Below are 22,507 nucleotides of genomic sequence, written 5' to 3'. Positions count from 1 at the left end.
GATATCACAGACAGAATGATGTAACCATTCAGAGTTTACAAATTTTACATCCAAAGTCAGTTTAAATAAGCAAAAACAAAATAAAATCAAATAAAGACAACTGATAACTGACCAAGATTATGACCACAATCATTTCAAATGATAAATATTACACTTTTAATAAAGTGGAGGAGTTTAGTTATCTCGGGGTCTTGTTCACGAGTGAGGGAAGGATGGAGCGAGAGATCAACAGGCGGATCGGTGCAGCGTCTGCAGTAATGCGGACTCTGCACAGGTCTGTCGTGGTGAAGAGGGAGCTGAGCCGGGAGGCGAAGCTCTCTGTTCACCGGTCGATCTTTGTTTCCACCCTCACCTATGGTCATGAGCTTTGGGTAGAGACCCAAAGAACCGCTGCTGCTCCAAGTTGAGAGGAGCCAGATGAGGTGGCTCGGGCATCTGGTACGGATGCCTCCCGGACGCCTCCCTGGTGAGGGCATGTCCCACAGGGAGAAGACCCTGGGGCAGACCCAAGGCACTGGGGGAGACTACATCTCTCGGCTGGCCTGGGAACGTCTTGGGATCCTCTGAGAAGAGCTGGAAGAAGTAGCTAGGGAGAGGGAAGTCTGGGCTTCCCTGCTTAGGCTGCTGCACCCGCGACCCAACCCCGGATAAGCGTCAGAAGATGGACACTTGTTTGATACTTACGAGAACAGCTGAGCACACACACTGTTGACTGATAGTGTCTTGATTTGATATAAAGTTATAGTGTGCAGCTCTGTTGTCTGACACCTTTTTTAATATATCACAGGTTGGGAGAGAAACAACAGAGTGAAACATAAAACACAACAGATGGTGAACCAAAATAAAAGAATGTTTTTTAATGTTGGATATGCTTTAAAACATTACACCAAGCGCTGCAGCTTCTTTTAGGCACTGAGACCCTCGGTGCGGGGACAGACAGCATGTCTGGGAACATCTCAGGTGTGTGGATTAGAAAAGGGTCGTGCCAGTTTTTTGTGGAATTGTACCTTTTACTTTGAAGTGCTTAGTCACACAGAAAATGAACTGTAAATAATGATCAAGGCAGTATCAAGTCTGAACCCTTTCCCATGGCTGTTATTCTTACCCATGTACTCTTTATTAAGTCCAACCATCTGCTAATAACACATTTCTCTGAACAAGCCCGAGTTCTCCCAAGACAGAATGGTTTGCATAATGTAGGTCTCAGGAGCCATCTGACTGCTTGGACTCGTATTTCCAATTTATTCCAAAGCACACAGTCAACTGTGATCCAAAGGATACTTCATAAAGCATTTGGCCTACTGCTCAGTTGATGTTCACATTGTCCCAGATTTGTCCCTGTTCCATCTTTCAGAGCCTCTAAAACAAACTGCAAGTGAGCCACATAAACGATTTGAGCCCAAACCAAACATTTGTCTGAGAGGAAAGAGAAACTATATTAACAAAATCAACTACTTCTGATTCATTAGCTGTTTAACATGAGTATTAAAATATGTTCTTCACCAGAAAGCAGACCTACAACCTTTAAGCTCTTAAACAATCAATACATTAGAAGGGTACATCGGCCGATGAACAAATGCTGATAAGATGATAATCGGCTTAGCTAGCGGTCATCAATGTAAGCGCACAGATACAATGGTTATCTAAGATCTGTGATAATGCTTCCTACAAACAACTCTCAAACGTCCCTGCCAAATGTTTGACTTCAGAGAGCACAGACTGGAGAATAAAAACCATCCGTCTAATAGGAACCATTAAATATTCTGTTCTCCAAAAAGCTATCTGATCAGCTGTCAAAGAAGTCCGCTGCTTTCCTTGAGCTGTTAAAATATGCTGCACAGCTGGTTGGTGTGATATTGAATCCATCACTACTTCACAGCTTCTGTTTCTTTACATTTTTTATTCGAGGTTTGGCAGCTGTTGGTTGTTAGTCTGTGACAGGAAGGAATCTTGTAAGTTTTGGGAAAAGGCTGTGCAAACTGTGCTGCACAAAATGTCCTTTCAGTCGTGGTTAAAAGAATCTGATCAACTGCTTTGACTCTTCAGTGAGAGGAAAAGAAATGAGTTGTGGTTAAAATAAAAGTAACATCGATTGAGTGTTTACTTTGCAAAAAGCAACTATGAAGTTAGAGTTTAATTATCTGATTTCAAACCCCTCAAACCTTGCACAGCAGCCAATTCCTGTTTCTGAATTAAGTGTACACCTACACTTTTTATTACAAACCCTTTGTTCACAGCACTTTGAGGATCCAAAAGCACAGCCTGGTGTGAGGATTTCAATCTGTATTGAATGGGCTTGTTATCCATAGCGCTACCTCAGACATTGACTGAACTTCAGAGGGAGTCGGGGGTGGATGTTGCTGTTGGCGTGGGATACGGGTGTGCTGAGATAATTGTGTTTTATGGACGACGCTGCATGGAAAGTGAGTCTGAGGCATCTCCTCCAGGAAGAAATGGTGAATAAACAACATAAAAAACCTAATGAAAAAGATAGTGCTCGCGTTTGAACAACACTTTAATGCCACAAATACTTCAATCTTACGGGACCAACCAGCGGTCCAGACATGAGGTCAGCGTTTGTGTGTTTGCAGGACTGAGCGGTTTGTGTGCAGCTCTGCAGATGGCTTCTGGGAAATCCATCCCAGCCTTAGTTTGATTCATGCCTGCCGGGGTTGTTCGCTAATTGGTCACTCTGAAGATCATTGGCCAGATGCTCAGTATATCAATAGAAAATTGACTGAAACTCAAAAGTAATTAGTGCTTAGATCAATGAAATTCAGCGAGAATTTGGCATGGTGGAAGGACAGCGATTTCACAGCACTCTTCGGTCTCTCTGATCATTAGTCCTCCACTTGTTTACAGCTGTCTGCCTGTTCTCTTAGAAACCAAGCTTTTCTGATTGACTACTCAAACTCCCAGTTACTTGATTAGTAGAAAAAAGTAAAAGTAATTCAAGTTGATTATAATACTGATCGATAAAACTTTAAAAGAATGAGCACTGAATGAATCTTGGTCTCTCTGTCGGGTTTTGTCCCTTGTTTCATTTGGTTGAGACTCACAGGCTGAGACTGAGAGGGTTTCACACTTGAACGGTGAGAATACAATCAGAAATGTGAATTAGATTAACTCATTTTTGCATTTCATTTAAAGCACTTATGAAGGTGTCAGAACGGAGGTGAGGGTTGAATTAATTAACATCCATTTGATGCATCCATTAAAGGCTGCAGAGCTTTCGTTTTGCAACACACTAACCGGCCGTAAGTGCATTAGCTGTGTCTGAATACAACCAAAACCACACATGAAAAACAGACACTTAACCTGGCTTTCTGATTGAAGACCAGAGATGGATGATGCATAATGAAACAAAATCTGATTCACCGACTCTAGCTGGGAAAAAAAAGATGATCTGAATGAAATGTTATCTTCTGTGAATGTCAGTAAAATAAAGCAGGAAGCTACGGGTGACAAAAACACACACTGTCTTCACTGAAATGTAAGTTCAGACACTAATGCTTGAGGGTATTGGCAAAAGTTGAAGAACTTGTAGAGATTTCTTTGTAGAAATAGACTAATATGGATTTTTCAGGGCCGATAACGATACTGATTATTTGTAGTCAAGGAGGCCGATATCCGTTATTTGAAGCCGATATTAATTTGCAGTCAAAGTGCAAATATTGGTGTCAAAATTTTGAATAATACAAACTCCAACATTTAACTGCAATCAAATGCCTTCAAGCACGAGTTTATTAAACAGCTCCCAGGCTCAGAAGCATGCTTTATAAAGTTAAATGAAAACACTAAAAAAAAAAATAGCTAAAGTTTTCTACAACAAATAAAGTTTCCTAAAATTTCAATGCAACTGTAATATCTGCAATAACTGCACTGCTGATTGGCTGTTACCCGAGCCATGGCTCTGCTTGTAACCAATTAGATGATACCGTGGGTGGGACAGTGCTGGGGACTGAGTAGTGACTGCAGAAAGCAGAGTGGCTGCATCAGTGCTGCAACAACGCAGTTTTAAATTTGTTTCTTATCAGCCATCAGAATTAAAAAAAAGGCTGATACCAATGTGCCTCAAAATGCCAAATATTGGCCCCGATAATCGGCCCGGCTGATGATCTGTCTATCCCTATTTCTTCTAGTTTTTATTAGTATTTTTTATGTGTAACGTGAAAAAAATACTGTGGATGCCAATTCAAGTCTGTAGCTACCATAATATGACCAATTTAATGAGTCTTTTCCGACATGAGGGGGAACGCTTACATTTTCCCAGTCAGGAAGTGTTGTAATTTTTTTTGCCGACGCCGCTTGAACGCATCACTCACTGCAGGCAGTTCATGTCTTTGGGAGCGGGGCACCGCCGTGCTGACAAAGATGGACATGTTATCGGGCTAGCCGCCGTTATATCGTACCGATAGGAATGATGTAACAATTTCCCGTTATCGGCTCGATAACTATCGGTTCGATAGTTATCGTGCACCCCTATTTCTTAGTGAAGTAAAAGTGGAGAAAAACAGCATATGAATAGCGCTACTTGTAGTAGATAAAGGATGGTTACTATGCAAAGAGAGCTGAACCTCTTACAGTAGTCCCTCATTTTTAACACAACAATAAACTCAAACTGTAATGAAATTTTGTTGTTAACTGGCAAAGAGTCGAGACAGAACAAAGAAGTCAGTGCAAAAATCTAAAACATTCCACCTAGAGAAATACTATCAGTCATTTCACAAAGTTTTAGATGTGGTAAAAACTGTTTGTGTTTGGTTTGAAAGAAATAAAAAAGAATCTATGTAAACCAAAAACAGGATAAGACCAAAATACTGCTGGCAGAGAGGAAAGTAAGGTCGAGAGAACTGACAGAAGGAACTACTCTCCTTTGTAAATGCAATAATGGATTCAAGTGTGACTCATCCCATGGATAAATCTGCTCCTCTGACCACTGAATGCACAGGAAGTGACACAAAAAGAAAAAAACAATAACACAAGGTCATATGGCAGATTGGAGGGACTTTCACTTTCACTGTCACATGAGTTTTTCAAATTGTTCATCGTTTAACTGATTAATTGCATATTAATCACACATATTTTACCTTTAGGATGACATTTTTCCAAGATTTAGTTTCATTTTTCAACATGTAGGTAGGTGTATGATTTCACTAAATAAATGTTCGACTAATATCAATAAGGCCTTAAATTACATTGTAGCTTCTGTTGATTGATCCTTTATGATTCATTCTGGTCTGGGAAATTCAATCACTGATCGGTTTCTGTCACACTCTCACAGAGCAGATCTGACCATCCAAGCAGATTTACAGCTCAAACTGAAATTTTCTTCCGGAAAAGTGAGCTGCACTTGCATGCAGATGTCTCTTTATCAAGGAGAGTAAATAGTGGTCAGATAACCGGCAGTTGGAGCTGGGTTATCATTATGGCAGATGGCAGTCTGTTTTTTTTCAAAGCCTGCTGGAACATGATTGGCCAATGCTTCTTGGACCACGGATGTAAAACAAACGGAAACCAGAACGCTTCTCAAACTAAAATCCAGTCCCCCGCCCACAGATTCTACAATTTTATGCAGAATATGTAAATAGAGGTTAGTCAGTCACGGACATCACAGTCACTACACTCCTCTTCTACGCTGTCAAGGTACCCACTCTGATGGTTTCTCCTTGATTGAAGCACTGGAAGATCCTTTTAAGCTTTAGATGCCATGACATTATTAGAGCACAAGCAAGACCTATGCTTTCTTACAGACAAAAAGGATAAGTTGATGTTGTTTTGTGGCTGGGCGATAAATGGTTTTATTGATTAATTCATAGTTGTTTTCTAAGTTGATTTTTTTAAGATGAAAATCCTGATTTTTTCTCTAACCTCCCACGTTGCTCTCCTTGGACTCCCAAAGTTTCCATCCAACACTCCCGTCTCCTTTCTACAGAAACACTCATTCAACATCACATGGCTGCCAGCAGTAATGTGGAGTATGTTCCCAAAGACTCTTGGTTTTCAGACTTCAGATTTTGCAAATTCTTTTGAAACAAATAAATTAAAAATAAAAGATGAAATTGGGAGTTTGGTTTGAAAATCTCTAATCATATCCATATATTCCTAGCCAATGTAGTAGCTGTCTTTTTCTGTGCATTAGGCAAAAAGATACTTTTTCCTTCATACATTCATTCCCATTAAATGTTTTTTTTTTATTGTATTTTGTCTTTTTTAAACAAGGAATAAATTTATCTTAATAGTCACTCAACCATGCAGTACATCTTGAACACATTCCCCTTGTCTGGACCTGTGACACATTAACCTTGACAACACTCCAGAAACGAAGCGTTATCAGGTGACCCGGTCACATCTCACAGTGATGCCCTTTTCTGCCACGCTGTGAATAATTCATGTGAAACGTGGTGGGGAAGCCAGAAAAGGCAGGCCAACTTCAGCGCCAATCCATAGGCAAAGTGTACATATAGCGCTCTCATCCTTATAGCCATTGATTATGTGCCACGTTAGCTGGCAGCTTGGCAACGGATTACAAACAAAATAGACAACAAGACAGCCGGAGTGTCCACACTTGTTAAGTGTTGACTCGAGGAAAGAAGAAGGAAGAAGGGCGAGGAGGAGATAGAGGCGAAGCAGCTGATAGATTGAAAGTGCTCCTTGGAATGGAAATAAACTCAGACTTCTCATTTATATGTAATACATGGATTCCTTTGAATAATAGCTTAATCAGCCTCGTCTTGTACTGTGCGGAGGAATGAGGAAATGTGGTGATGTGGAGAATGACAGACCCTTATGTGGAGGATTTGTCTGTTACACCTTAATCCATTAGGAAAAGTCTTCTGCCTCGACTGTAGTAAAGCCGATTTGGAGCAGGCAGATAGCATCACTGGGCATCAGAGGGGGGCGGCAGCTCCAAGAGAGAAACTGCTCTGCTGATACGCAGATATTCAGATGTTTTGAGGATTATTTCTCAACTCCAGCTGCTTGAACTTTGATGGACAATTAATGCATACTTTCACTCTCAGATGCATGCATTTCCATATTTAGTTCAGGTTTAGCTTTGCAGAGAGGCAACAAAAAGTCTGCCCTCGAATGAACTAAAGATAAAGCCTCATTTAGTGTTTGTTACAGTGAAGGAGAAGTGTTGAGGAAAGACTGCTGTGCGAGGGCTTTGCATATATGCTCTACATCATGTCTCAAGTAATTGCAGAAAGATTAACATTTATGAAAATCCTCGTCACGTGCCGTTAGCTTCATGCATAATGAACAGCATTGACTGCTTTGGCTCGGCTTCAAAGAGTGTGATGACAATTTTCCATCCCTGAATGTGTCAACACTTTATGCTTTTCCATTATTAACCCACTCCTCCCATCACATCTAATGATTTTCCATCGTTTTATTACCATCCTGAAAGCTGGTGCCAATAATCCCATCTACAGTCTCGTTCTCCAGCCTCATGCTGCATAATCAATACAGGGTCAGGCTCCTTGTACTTTCTCAGTTTTATCGCCATGAGTTTATTAATAATTTATTCACTCATATTGGTTTTAGTTAACAAGGTGAAAGTCAAGGTCTGGATGGAGGTTTGATTAAATACAGAACTGAAACTCATATCCTGTCTCACCTGTGGTTTCAGGAGAAGTGTGAAACGAAGCTTCATTTTTATTCAGGTCGGTCTTTTAACATTATTTCTGGATTTTTTTTTTCCAATTTGTCAAATCTGTGCTATTAAAAGTAGTAAACTATTGACTGTATAAACAAATAGCAGCTAAAGTGAAGCTAAAACATTTAAAGCTCCCCCTGCTGGCCAGCTGCTGCTTCATGGGTCAGAAAGCCTGCCTCCCTTATGTTGATAGATGGGACATGAAACTAACTTTAGTGATGTGACGTTCATGAATGATTCGTTCAAAAATAACATCATCTGGGTGAATGAACTTAACTGAATCACTTACTGAAAAGAGTTGTTCATTTCATACTAGTAGTGGGTTGGACCCCCTTTTGCTTTCAGAACTGCCTTAAATCCATGGCAAAGATTCCACAAGGTACTGGAAACACTCCTCAGAGAGTTTGGTTCATATTGACATGATAGCATCACACGGTTGCTGCAGATTTGTCGGCTGAACATCCATGATGAGAATCTCCCGTTCCACCACATCCCAAAGGTGCTCTATTGGATTGAGATCTGGGGACTGTGGAGGCCATTTGAGTACAGGGAACTCATTGTCATGTTGAAGAAACCAGTCTGAGTTGATTCCCGCTTTATGACATGGAGCGTTATCCTGCTGGAAGTAGCCATCAGAAGATGGGTACACTGTGCTCATAAAGGGATGGACATGGTCAGCAACAATACTCAGGTAGGCTGTGGACTTTAAACCATGCTCAGTTGGTACTAAGGGGCCCAAAGTGAGCCAAGAAAATATCCCCCACACTATTACACCACCAGCAGCAGCCTGAACCGTTGATACAAGGCAGGATGGATCCATGCTTTCATGTTGTTGACGCCAAATTCTGACCCTACCATCTGAATGTGGAGCAGAAATCCAGACTCATCAGACCAGGCAACGTTTTTCCAATCGTCTATTGTCCAGTTTTGGTGTTGCTGTGTGAATTGTAGCCTCAGTTTCCTGTTCTTAGCTGACAGGAGGGTCACCCGGTGTGGTCTTCTGCTGCTGTAGCCCATCTGCCTCAAGGTTGGACGTGTTGTGTGTTCAGAGATGCTCTTCTGCAGACCTCGGTTGTAACCAGTGGTTATTTGAGTTACTGTTGTCTTTCTATCAGCTCCAACCAGTCTGTCCATTCTCCTCTGACCTCTGGCATCAACAAGGCATTTTGTCCCACAGAACTGCTGCTCACTGGATATTTTCTCTTTTTGGGACCAGTCTCTGTAAACCCTAGAGATGGTTGTGGGTGAAAATCCCAGAAGATCATCAGTTTCTGAAATACTCAGACCAGCCCGTTAAAAGTCACTTAAATCACCTTTCTTCCCCATTCTGATGCTCGGTTTGAACTGCAGTGGATCGTCTTGACCATGTCTATATGCCTAAATGCATTGAGTTGCTGCCATGTGATTGGCTGATAAGAAGTTTGTGTTAACGAGCAGATGTGTCTAATAGAGTGGCTGGCGAGTGTAGTTTTAGCAGCTTGCAGTTTGCAAACTGTAGCTTCTGTGAACAGATCTTTTGAATAAATCACTTTACTGAGCTGATTCCACTGATTCAGTACACTGAAAAGAGCTGCTTCTCCCATCACTGATAAACTTTGAATCAAGAACATCAGACTTTTCAAACATGGTTGAGTAAATAAAGGGATTTTTTAATCATGCTGACTCATGTCTATGTGCTACTTTTTTGCAGTTAAGTTCCTATTGCTATTTGAAGCTCTAGAAAGGGGTTTAACACAATGATTGACAGCTCTATTAACAAATACAGCTTCTGCAGGAGAGAGGAGGAGGTAAGAGAAAAGAACAAAAACAACAAGCTTTGTTGAAACCATACAAGTGTCTACTTCAAAGTGACAGGAATCTGTGGCCATTCTGACTTGATTTGGTGTTTATTTGGAGCATCATTCTGTATGGTTTCTGAGCAGATTTAGCTGACATAATAATATCCTCAGAAAGCTTAAGTCACAATGAACCACGAATAAGGATATCAGGCCTGTGTGTCTAGATTTGACTGATTCAGGCTAAGATCCCAACAGGGAGGACTAATTTGATGTAAATTGTAGCACAATGTGTCTCCCTATGCGCTCTCTCCTCCAGCTGTCTCCCCGGTTTGAATCCTCTAATCTCAAAAGATGTTGACACCTGAGCATTATACCTCATTCCAAAACCCAGCTCTTTAATTTGCAGCTACAACAGACTCCTTTCCTCTGGGAGAGCTTCCCATGAAATGATGGGACCTGGCCGCAGGGATTTGCTCCCATTTAGCCCCCGAGAGCATTAGTGAGGTCAGGGACTGATAAGGCCTGGCCCACAACCGCTGTTAAAATTCATCCCAAAGGTGTCAGATGGGGGTGGAAATCAGGCGCTAAATCCAAATGTCACGACTCCATAAGTCTTAAAGACGTGGACTTTGCAGGTTCTTTCCTGGGAGCTCTGCAAGTGCTGAGGGCTGTCTGAACCCACAACTCACTCCAAATGTCCTAAGAGGGCCTGAAGCAGACATAATGCAGGCTTCCACAGAGCCTGGCTCTGACTCTGGACTTCACCAGACCTTACTGATTTTACAACCAAAATTAATTGTAACACAGATCTGTTTCACTGATCAAGCAGCACTGAAACTGCTCAGGATGAGTTTTTTAGGGATTGCTTGGTGAACATTTCACTGGAATAATGTCAACCAAGGTTAATACTAAACTTTGTGAAGTCACACAGATAACAAGCAGAGATTATCAGGATTCACTTTATCATTAAGATCTTCATCATCTGACTTAAATCAGCAGCTCAGATATCCATCACTTAGATTCAGCCTGGTCTTAAAGGGCAACTCGGTTTTTTTGACACCTGGACCTTATTTATAGGTGTGTGCATGCTCATATACTCACTCAGACAAACATCGTGCAGCTCGGAGTCCTTCAGAAGTTATTTAGATCCAACCGATTTTAGCCGCACTTAGCGGGGGCCACGGCAAGGGAGCTTCAGCGTGGGACATAATCCCTGCAAAATCACTTATTTCGACTATATTTTTTCATCCATCGCCAGTGTTATCATAAAGTCAGCTCGTCTACCTTCTTCAGGTGGGTCAGCTGACCCAGAGCTGACCTGGTAAACAAACATTTGACGGTTGTCCTTACTGGTTTGAGCCTGAGTACACGGACGAGGAGCTCCATGAAAGAAGGATGCAGAGGGAGAGAGACGAAGAGCTGGCTCGACAACAACAAACAGGAGCACATCCACGACTCGTGCGAACTGATGGTGCGCTTGTGGACAGTGTTCGTCTATGGCAATAGAAGAGGACTGTGTTTGTGATAACGATGGATAGCAATGGATGAAAAAATATGACTGAAATGAGAGATTTTGCAGAGATTATGTCCCGCACTGAAGCTCCCTTGCCGTGGCCCCCGCTAAGTGCGGCTAAAATCAGCTGGATCTAAATAACTTCTGAAGGACTCCGAGCTGCACGATGTTTGTCTGAGTGAGTATATGAGCATGCACACACCTATAAATAAGGTCCAGGTGTCAAAAAACCAGAGTTGCCTTTTGACCCCAAGACGGAGAAAATGAGAAATGTCTTAGTGGGTGACAACATGTTCCTAGTTTTGGTTACACAAGACGAGTTTGAAATTGTTTGTCATTGATAAGGATTTCAGAAAGAATCAGACTCTGTTTCCTTAGATTTGTGATCTCTGTTACCAACAAAAAAAAAACCAAAAGAGTTTGTATTAAAAAAAAAAACTTTTTAGAACACCTCTACCAAATAAATCTTTCTCAGCCCAAGGGATGGCCTCATTTTAAGGCTGGTCTTCCCCAACTTGGAATAGAATAGATCTTTATTTGTCATTGCAACAAGTACAACGAAATATTCAGGGGTGGCATGACGTAACAAGTCAGTCATCGTGTAGGCTTTTGTGGTGTCACTTGAGGTGACCATCACTTTAATACTGCTTTGCTCTCTGGAAAATTACACTTCCCTGAACTGAAGTCCTTCATCTGCTCTTAGTATAAAAAACATAAAACTGAAGGACAAGAGACAAGAAACAAAGTCCAGCCAAATTTTTTTGATAAAAAGTGAGACTGTCAACAGATGAGGCTAATAAAGGAGATAAAAACATGAGAGGCATAGCTTTGTATTGAACTGCCAAGTTCTGAGTTTGGTACAGACCTTAAATCATCTTTAAATGTTCCCAGTGAAAATGAGAACAGGTTATAGCTGTAGCTTTAAGTTTCCCTCTATAGTGGAGCTCCGTGGTAACCCACATCGTAAAAACTGCCCCCAGACAAATGATACACAGTAAGACAAGGGTGAGAACCAGCAGGTGTGTCCCCTACATCATCTAGCTCGCCCTTGAATAAGAGAGGTGCAGTAATGCCAAAGCACATACTCTTGTAAAGATCTCTTGCCAGCTTCGGCCATGAGTCTGCTGGCCACACATTTCTATTAAATATATGTAATTACCAGCGCTGTGTGCTCCTAATAAGCAAGGAGAGCCAAGTGGCACAATGACAAAGCAAACTGGGCTAATCCCTGTCACACTCTTCTGATTTCTTCCCCCCAGCCGGCTCCCTCCCAGGATTGGTGAGCCTCTTCTCGAATAGAAGTGATTTACACTCTGCTGCTTTCCCTGCTGTGACATCCTGACTGATAAACAATGCTAACACGGCAACCTGTGCAAACTCTGCGTTTGAATCTACCAGAGGTGTGATCAGAATGACTCCCAGACATCCTGGTGCCCAGCCCTTTTTTTTTTTTTTTTTGCTGACTCTTGACACACAAAGTGAAAAATGTGCACAGGATGCAGGAGGGAAAATGCTGTGAATGGACAATCGTAGCCTTGGTGTGCTGCACAATGCAAATTAATTCAGCAGTCAGTAAAATTCAGACCTGTGCTGAGGAGAGCATGGCTTCATGGGAGAATAAGCTCAGTATCTGTGTTTGCCTTTTTGGGCCTAATTTATACACAAGGTGGCTTTGTTTCTATTTTAATCTCTGTCAAAATGTGAAAGTCACAGTGTCGCCCAGGAGGTCCTTGAGCATAAAAATAAACTGAAAATGCAAATAAGGAATATTATGTAGGTTACTCGTTCACGGAGTATGAGAGTCTCTGGATGTACAACTTGAAGCGTACATTTGAATTCAAAGTTAAATCTATGTGAACTTTCCATACAAGGAAACCTTTACAAAAACTTTTCATCACGCACAGTGTGTATTTGATGGCAAGAGATCAGCCCCCCTGGATGTTGCACTTTTATTGGCTCATTCATCACGGTTTTCTGTCTCGGTTGGATTTTGATAACTTGAGGGATAAAAGTTGTTAAAAATGTGGCACTGCCTGTCAGACTCACATTGTTAGGAAGGTCAAAATGTTTACCAAGGTGGACTGGATGGTTGTCATCAAAAACGTTGGAAACAAATCATTTGAGTGAGTGAATTACATGTTAAGTCAATGTAAAAATGCAAGTTGACATAAGGTCCTGACCGGCACAGCAAAGTACACAAAAATGTGGGTGCAAATTTAAGTCAACAAATCAAATTCTGAGACATTTGTGTTGTAAAATCTAAACTCAAGCAAATTATTTAAAGGTAGAGTTCAACCTGGGCTACTCCTCCTTGGCTCAGTGCCAGCGGCAGCGCCTTCTTCCTCCGACTCAAGCTATGTTACCAAATTCAGGAGCCCAGCAACCTCCTTAAGTATTGTGGGAGAGATTCGAGAGCCGTGCACCTGACTGGAGATGTTAGTACAATCTACTCATGGGTATTTGACATACTGACTCACGCCGCTCTTCATCCCTAGCTACTTTCCAAGTGTCCCACAGTGAGTGAAAGTTGAGCTAAGCTTCACCCTCATTTAGGAAAAAGCTTTATCTATTTGGTGTTTCGTTTCACTTTGGTTGTGTCTTTCTTCCTCTGTGCTACGTCCACTATCTTAGCTGCTCTGATTAGCTTCCACTCGCTATCATCAACGCGTACAGTCACTTGCACACTGGGTGTTCTGTGATTGATGATGTAATCATGCTTACTCTCTGACCAGAAATGTCTCGATACAACCAAAACATCAACATACAGGCTGAGGAGGGGGTTGAGGCAGACACAGACACTGATACACATATAGAGGCCTGTAGTAGATGATTAAGTAAGATTATTCCTGTGAAAGTTGACATCTAATTTTTTTAGGAAAATCCTGCAGATGAGAGTCATTCATATAGAACTCATGAGACAGGTTAATTTTTGGTGTGACGATTCCTGTGAAACTACTTGTTTATGGAAATGGGGAAAAAAAGAGGAGTTTGCTTTGAGGAATTGAGTGAGTAAGGTTGAATTATGCAGTAAGTTGTGCAAACCGGTGTCTGTCACTTTGTTGTACTTGCAGGTTAACCCTGTCACAATCAGCACAACCGACCCTGCCAGTGTGGCATTTCAGGGACTCTTCCCCTCTCACAAAATCTTTGTCTTTTGGTTTTCCTCAAGGAAGTGAGTTATTGACACATTCCAATTCAACTGCATTCAGGTTTGGTGTGAGCGGGACATACTGCTTCTTATCAAGACTGTGTAGGTGCAGCCAATCACATTTTGATTGACGTCTTGTTTGCCTCCTCCTCAGTGACACATTTGACAATCAGCATCGAGCAGCCATGAACAGTGTGTTCAGAGAAGGACTAAACTGCACCAACTCTTTTAGACCAAAAATAGCCAACTGCAGTTGGTTCTCTGTACTAGTAGCTGTCAATACTTGGCCCTCGCTTCGTGCTATTGTTGCTTAAAGCTGTAAAGCTGCCAAGCAACTTTTTTCTTCACTTTCTTGTAATTAATTGCCACATTTCTTGATTAATTCTGGTTGTAACCAGGTCAAGAACAAAGCCAATATGAGCAAAGTTTACAGAAACTTAAAAGACCATCTCACCTATGGATTGCTACTATAATGTGACGCACTGAGAGGCCAAAAGTTACCCCTAAAGTACTGGGGGCTATTGTTATTTCAGTTTCCAGGGACTTTAAAGGATTTTAGAGCTGTTCTGCAGTTTTTTCAACATCGTAACGGGGGTTTGGTAATTTAATTTGCCAAACTGACAGTCCCAGCTGAGCACATCTCACTGTGTAATAACAAAAATAGTCCCTGCTTTTTCTCTGCTTACATTATTGATGAACTCAGTTTTCTAATGGTGTTGTTTTGATTACAATTGCTCCTGCAGCTGTGAGCCTGATGAAAACAGGAACCCTCCCATACAGGAGGGTCAGGACCAAATGAATGTAGGAAAAGAAACAACTGACATGAAGTAGAAAGAGGAAAAGTGAAAACAGTTTCTTCTTGTTGTTTTTGTTGTCATACCTGGATACAGTAAGTATGTTGAGGAGCACAAAGAGGGCCCACAGTCCTGGGTCCACAGATTTTGGTTTCCAAAGTGCAGCAGCCATATCAGTTTGTACCGAGGACTCCTGTGGAGGGAAAAAGAGATGATGTCACGATGAGGCTGCAGACAAATACCAGTAAACAGCTCATAAGCTACTTTAAAAGACATTGTAAACATGTTAACCGCTCCCTTTATTTCTAATCATCCATTTAAACCCTGATTATAATCCACCAATCCCCTCATCCTCACACTGACTGGTTTATATTTTTGATATATGTGGCTGAAGGTGTCAGCTTGTTCTTAAACTGATTCCCTGACATGTTTATAGCCCGAGGCACGTTCCTGTCACACATCACGTTGTGAGACCTTTTTATCATGTGACATAAATCAAACAGGTTGACAGTTTTGTTAACAGTAAATGATGTGTGCTGCTCACACCTTTTCTTTTGTTCATGGATGTCTTGAACGCAGTGAGTTAACCATCAAATAGCCAGAAGCTTGAATACATATAATTCACACAACGCAGTGTGCTTCTTACAGGAGCTCACCGGTGGCTCTGTGTGAGAGCGCACACAGCTGCTTCCCTTTCTCCTGCTCGCAGACAATAATTAGTAAAGTGATGTTTACCAGTGAGATGATTTCACACCTGTGTGCTACACTCCACTGAGTCTCCAGCCGGTGATCAGAAACATACAGAGTGAATCTGTCTCCTTGGGCAGCTACAAAACTTTTTATCGTTTTGAGCTGATCACTGCAGCAACTCGCATCATCTTTGGTAAAAACATTAGATTCAGATTAAATGAAAGATGCCACAACACTCTATAATGTCTGCAGCAAATGTTTTATTGACAAATTCTGGTTTTGTATTTTATTGTTTAATAAAGATAGTGTACAATATTCACATAAATCTTTTCCATCCTTGGTGTTTCTTTATTCTTGTTTTAGTGATCCACTCTCCTCAATCAAAGCAGCAACCTCCACTGCTGGAAACTGAAGCCATGGCAGAATTGTAAAACACTGCAGTTCACTGATTATCCACTTGAGGCTGATTCTAAACCAAATGTAGTCTCTGTGACATCATCCATTTGTTACCGATGTAGCATTTGAAGCCTGTCCTTTGCAGGCACTGTATTTAAGACGACCACTCAACATCCGTTTGATTGATCTAGTTCTTTAGTTTTATATCTACAAAGCTAAGTTATTAAAAAAAAAAAAAAAAAACTCACCTCTTGTTCAGTGTGTTCCCCTATGAAAAATGATGCAACTAGACCAAAAAGAGCCAGCCTCAAGTGGACACTTGAAGAACTGCAGTTTACTTGCAATAACTTCAAATTTAAAGGTATCTGCTTGCTCCAAATGCATAAAAACAAGAAGAAGAGAAAACAGAAGAAGAAAATCCTTATTATCTACATCTCAGCCTTAAAATATTTAGTTGCTGGTTGTCATTTTTTTGGAATTTTTCTCAAAGTAGATATATACCATTTAAAATCTATGTGTTTACATGTTTAAGATGCTAAAAGTTGCTCTTCCTTTTTAGGTAGAAGAGAGAGAAGAACAAAGATAGATAGATAGATAGATAGATAGATAGATAGATAGATAGATAGATAGATAGATAGATAGATAGATAGATAGATAGATAGATAGATAGACTTCTAACCTTGTTTAACTAAGTCAAATGTAACTTTGCCTTCTCCGTAAATGCTCGTGCCTTAGTGACATGTACCGATGAGCAAAACAAGTTTGTGCTTACAAATCTCGATGGCTGTTTTTTCTTTGAAGGGTTCATTCAGATGCACCTAGATGTTTTAAAAAGTAACATGTAAGCAGTTTCTGTGACATCACTTATTTGTTTTCTAAGCAGCATTTTAAAGCCTACCGTCTGCACGTTGGAAATGCTGACTCAACAAAACGTTGAGTCAATCTGGTGTAAGATAAGGAGGTTGTCACTAATTTAGCTTGTACTTTTCATGATACAGATATCAGTACTGAAAATACCAGCAGCTTTACCAGTTATGAAGTATGTAAGATGTCTCACACCGCCAATTCTTTGGTAATTTAATTCATTTGTAACTTTATTTATTCCCAATTTTTGTATTGTGTAATTGCATACTTCTGTGCGTACACTTGCATGGAGTGCACTGTGAACACTCTGCACTTACTAGAACTGTGTACTAAATCTTACAGGGTAGTGTTGTCCCAAAGCAAAGGCTGCAGCTTTGCACTAATCGGTGTCCTACTTATCAAACTTCACAGGTGTTCTACTGCTGTTGTTGATTACAACTATCATTTGATCAGTTCCTGTAGCCAATATGGTGGCCATTTTTGACTGTTATGGCTTCACCAACTGAGAAATCGAAGTGCACTGTTTTTTTTTTTTCCGTACTGACAGTGTGAACACACTTATGCACTCAAAATAGTTAGTGTAAGTGTAGAAATATGGAATTTGGCACACAGCCTTCAGAAACAAACACCCATTTTTATGTTTATTTGTTATTTTTCAATACTATTCATAGTGCTATGTAATCCATACGAATTAGTGTTGACTTATTTATTCATTTAAACTTCTTTGACTCAGGCATTTGCCCTATGAGGCTCACAAAATAATTATTTAAATGTGTATAATATTCAACTTAGGCAATTGTTGTATTCGGCTAATGATATGGGGCATGCTGCATCCGTAAAAAAAAATGTTTGTCCCCATAGATAGAGATTATGTGAGGCAGGTTTTTGTCATTTGTGTCTCAGAGCGTAGGGTAAGGTCATTTTTGTTCTTACGCTCCCAGACTTGGCTAAAGCTTTTATCATTTTGGATCTGAGCCACAATCAGTCCACCTCAAACTGAATACATTAAGGTTAAAACAACCCACCAAAAATCCTTGAATCAAATTAAACAGAATATATAAACACACGTTCAATCATTCAAGTGGTCATTGTGGTAGCCTGAGTGTGTGCTTACTCTCAGAGAACCCTCAGTAATCAAGAGAGATGACGAACTTCACGAGCTCCATGGCTTTGAGTGGTGCATGAAACAGGTTTTACCAAACACTGACAGGATGATACATCGCCAACGTGCCCTAGGAATAAACCCATTATACATCCATACGCAGTTTCCTCCTTCCTTATATCTCTTCTCTCAAACGTTGCATAGCGACTGGGCTTCTTACTCTGTAATTATAGTTAATTATTGCAAGGAGGTTACAGTCTGGCAATTTAGAGAAAGATTAAATGACCCCTCATTAAAAAAACATGTGCTCAGAATACAGAATGCAGCTTAAAAAAACCTTGAAGATGAGGGAGAGGAAATCAAATGTCTGCAAAACACTGAGGCTCTGCAGTAACACACACACACACACAGCAATCCGAGGATACACACACATGTAGCAGCTGTGTGTCGCACTTAAAAGGCTCTCATTGTACCGTTGTGCGACCCAGCCTTCTTCCTTTATTGCCACCACAGAGGCAGAAGATCAAATGTTTTCCTGAGGGGGAATCAGTGTTGTGTGTGCCACTGCAGAGCACTGATCATTACAGGACGAGTGAACAAATGAATAGAGGCTGCATAAACACGACAACAACATGAGACCTCCTTCTGCACGGTTTACGACTCTGAAACAGCTTTAAGAGCTTTATTTCTATTGATTATAGCTGAGCGCTGAGTTAAATCAAGATCTTATAAATCTTTACTCAGGCAGTGGTGCTTGCGAGCCAAAGAACTCAGATTGAACAGCTAATTATTTCACAATGACTTTAATGTGAGAGGAAAAAGACAAGCTAGTTTCTCAACCATTCATCCATCCACACATTATCTTTACTGCTTTACTTTTTTAAGTCACAGGGGGCTGGAGCCTATCTCAGCTGTTACCATGTGGGGTACATATGAACAGCTAGCCAACACAGAGAAACCAATCAACCTGATGAGTGTGTTTTTGGCCCAGACGATGTGATATTTTAGAAAATCTTTTCTTGGAACCATTGTTCCAACAGATACAAAAACTCTGACGTCGCTTCTTGTGGCATTTAGAATAATTACAAGCTCTTCCATCTCATTGTGTGTCCGACTAAACAGCCTCTGCACGCTCTGTGCCAAGTGACGCTGCATGAAAAAAATAAGATAAAATGGGACAGATTACATACCCAGAAAGCTTCGGGTCCAAACCAAAACTATTCTGTAGTGAAGGGCAAAAAAAAATCATGTTTTCCTTGTTTTGACCGAGAGATGACCACCTGGCAGCATGTGCTCCCATTAACACACTCATAATGACCTCCCTCTGTTGTACAGGAAGTGTGATCTTTAGGGATGTCCTGATCAGCATTTTTTGCCCCCGATCCCAATTATTTAACATTGAGTATCGGCTGATACCAAGTCCCAATCCAATTTTTGGGTTTGGAGATAAACTCTGCTGAAGAAGTGAGAATATGAAGCAACACCGTCTTTTTGTTGTTGTGCGTTAACAATACAGAATAGTAAAAAATAAAGTTAAAGCTTATAAGTCTATTTAACTAAGTCCAGCAAGTTTTGAAGTTAAAACCCTCTGGATCCCAAACCCATTGGTGGGGTCAAAATAACACTTATTTTTTAATTTACAAGCCATTTGTCCAATCCAAAAACTGAAAACTCTGGGGTAGTTGTCAGATTCTCAAGTTTCTGAAGGGGATTTGAATTGATCACATACGAAGGTCGAAACATGTCTTAACGTGACACAGAAGACAGGAGAATGTCATCAACGTTGCTTTGAATTTCACGTTATCTCAGAACATTTGCATAAAATGACTGATCTGCTCACTAAATTTAGTTGAAAAAAAAACTACACTTTTTAAGGCTTTCAGCAAACCCTGAATGGGTTTGCTGAATGGGTCGTGCTAAAATCAGAGGCTGCCCTGAACGCAACTCTCTGAAGATGGTGAGAGACTTTGAACGTACATATTAGACACCAACGGGACTGTATCATGGTTTTCCCCTTTTCATGGAAACATTTATTTTGCTACCAACTGGGTTATCACTTTGACTGACCTGAACCATCCATGGCATGGGATCAATCTCATGTGCTGCGAGGCTCAGCAGAAACACTAGACAAACTTCTGTTGTCAAACTGATCTCACCATCATCACATCCTTGTACTGGTTGTTTTAGGATGTTTTGATTGAGCTGTAAACCTCTTGAAAAGATTGCAGAGCATAGATGTGGCTGTTGGACTGTCTTCACTTTATAGTTTGATGTATTTCAACACTGCTGACACTGAAGCCACCGAAATGTAGGTGCTAAGCTAACAAACTTGACTGTGTTTGTGTGTTTTCGCCCTTTGAGCTGTTTGTCCTCGCTGAGTTACCGTAGGATGCTGTAAAGCCGATGTTATTGCTGTAACATGTCTGGTTGTGCACGTGTTCTGTAATAAAACTAAGCGTGGCTGCTCTCCTACATCACTGTGCCATACGTTATTTTATCATTCTCTCATTAACTTTATGAGGTCTGGCGAACTTATAGAGCTCGGATTTATGACGCATTGGCGTTTGGCAGCAATTTTGGCTTTATGACGGCTAACATGAATGATCTATTGAGAGGATTGGCTAGAATTCCCGATCACGGATACCTTAAAAAATGCCAAAATCAGCCGATCTGATACTAGGGATCAGGACATCCCTAGTAATCTTAGAATAATCTATTCCTTTAGCCGTTTTTATTTATATTAGAAACATGTTGATCATTTAAATCAATGTTCTTGCAGAGGATTCTGCAACACTGATTATCATCCAGTTTCATTGATCCCATAGCCACGAGTTGTGGATATTTACAAGCATCACTGTTAACTTGGGACTGAGTGCCATAAATGAGCATCCATCCATCCATTTTCTATGAGATCAGCGTTCTTCTTCAGCTGTAAAGTATGAGAGGAATCACGGAGGTCTCAGTGAGTAAGTGAGGCCTCTGACCCTGAGGCAGAATTTTATGTAGGCCAGGTTATCCTGATTATGACTGCTACATTGAGGATCCTGGTTATTTAACCTGAACCGAGTCTCTTGAAAATCCACTTATGAAACAAAATTGTAAATGCAGCTAATTACACCAAGTGAGGCTCATGCAAATTAGCTGAAACGTTATTTTTTTCATAATTTCCGCCCTCATCTCTCTTTCAACAGATGTCAAGCTCAAGGGCAGGCCAAGTCCCAGAGTGTGTCAAATTAAACCGGCCCTTTGTTGCTCCACAAACACTGGTAAACACAAAACTGCAGCCAGCTGAGTTCATTTTTTGTCACATTTCTCTTTCTCCCTCTGTTTCTTCTCTTTTCTATCCCTACATTTTGCTTAGGGTTTATATCAAATGAATTCTGGATCGTTATCCATTAAAGATTTTATGTTCACTCATAAAAAACTACAGAATGCCCTCAGGGGTCAGAGGTACCGCTTTCTTATCTTTATAATGTCTGTCTGCAAATTGCAATTCTAATTTCCTGATATATATTGTAACCTGTTCAAGTCATTTCCTCTCACATGGGGACAATCTCTGAGAATGTGTGATCTTAAAGGCTTGAAATGTCCTCCATGAATAAATCTTAAAAAAACAACAAAAAAACCACATTGATTCCTGCGCACCTCGAGGTTCAGTCATTAACCAGTGTGGATTTACTGCTGGCAGTCATTACAGTTTGTAGAAAAAGGGGTGGAGGATCGCTTCTTATTAAAAACACACAGATAAGAAGAAGCTGCTCGACACAAATACGTGCTTAGTAAACAAAATATGGTGAAAATAAGGGCAGTTAAAAGTTAATTTGTCTCATTATTTCATCCATGAACTTCATCCATCACTTTTTATATAGGATCTCCGTTTGTTCTGTTTGTTTAGTTCACGTCTCTTCAAGTAAAGCACCAATTAGAGCTGCAGCGAAAAATCATCGAGAAAGCATACGCGAGAGAACTCTTACAAGTGTCAACAAATTCTCCCCATAAGAAGAAGAAAAACAAGCAATAAAAGACCGGCTGTCTGCCACCGTATACTGTGCTGCACTCGATTTACCAATACCTGTCATGCAAATGAAGGGCTGAGTGGTCCCTGAGGCTCAGATTGAGTTTAAAACAGAATATAACAGAGGAGGGGGAAAAAAAAAACGTGTGCTTTTGTTGCCAATTAAAAATAGCTTGCCTCCGGTGACAGCAGAGCCATTTCCCAGTCTTTTAACATTTGTTTTTAATTTTTCCGTCAGTTTGTGTTTTTATTTTTTTAGTTAAGAGAGAATGAGTAATATAATCACTTTTGACAGTATTAAAAGGCCATAAATGCCTTTGATGGAAATTCACTGAATGATCTGACTTGACGGCAATGCACAGTGATTTGCTCAACAACAAAGAAAATAGCATTTGTAACAATTGTAAGTGTCGGTGCTGGTGATGTGAGCTTTAATCTATTTTTAAAGTTTGTCAGCCATTTATGACCTTTAATAAAGTAAAATTCAGGTGGTTTTGTAATAAGAACATTGTATATATTCTGTGAATAACTTCTCCCAATGTCAGGG

The 22,507-nt window shown here is 40.6% G+C and overlaps 2 protein-coding genes across 4 annotated transcripts in view; one reads left to right on the top strand and one right to left on the bottom strand.

Annotated features, from left to right (window-relative positions):
• gabrb4 (gamma-aminobutyric acid type A receptor subunit beta4) overlaps positions 1-22,507 on the top strand; it is a 354,886-nt gene that overhangs the window by 118,078 nt on the left and 214,301 nt on the right. The window lies entirely within an intron of this gene.
• The window catches only part of gabra3 (gamma-aminobutyric acid type A receptor subunit alpha3), a 167,335-nt gene that overhangs the window by 108,671 nt on the left and 36,157 nt on the right, over positions 1-22,507 (bottom strand). For all 3 annotated transcript variants that reach the window (XM_074672399.1, XM_074672401.1, XM_074672400.1), the window contains one exon: positions 14,980-15,086. In XM_074672399.1, the coding sequence (XP_074528500.1) occupies positions 14,980-15,065 (86 nt within the window). In that variant the 5' untranslated portion in view covers positions 15,066-15,086. The remainder of the gene's footprint in view (positions 1-14,979; positions 15,087-22,507) is intronic.

This window comes from Halichoeres trimaculatus, unplaced genomic scaffold, assembly GCF_033239565.1.
Source record: "Halichoeres trimaculatus isolate MK-OKI-2021-1 unplaced genomic scaffold, fHalTri1.1 fHalTri1_scaffold_6, whole genome shotgun sequence".
In the NCBI taxonomy this organism is placed as follows: Eukaryota; Metazoa; Chordata; class Actinopteri; order Labriformes; family Labridae; genus Halichoeres; species Halichoeres trimaculatus.
This window is presented reverse-complemented; position numbering and strand designations above follow the sequence as displayed.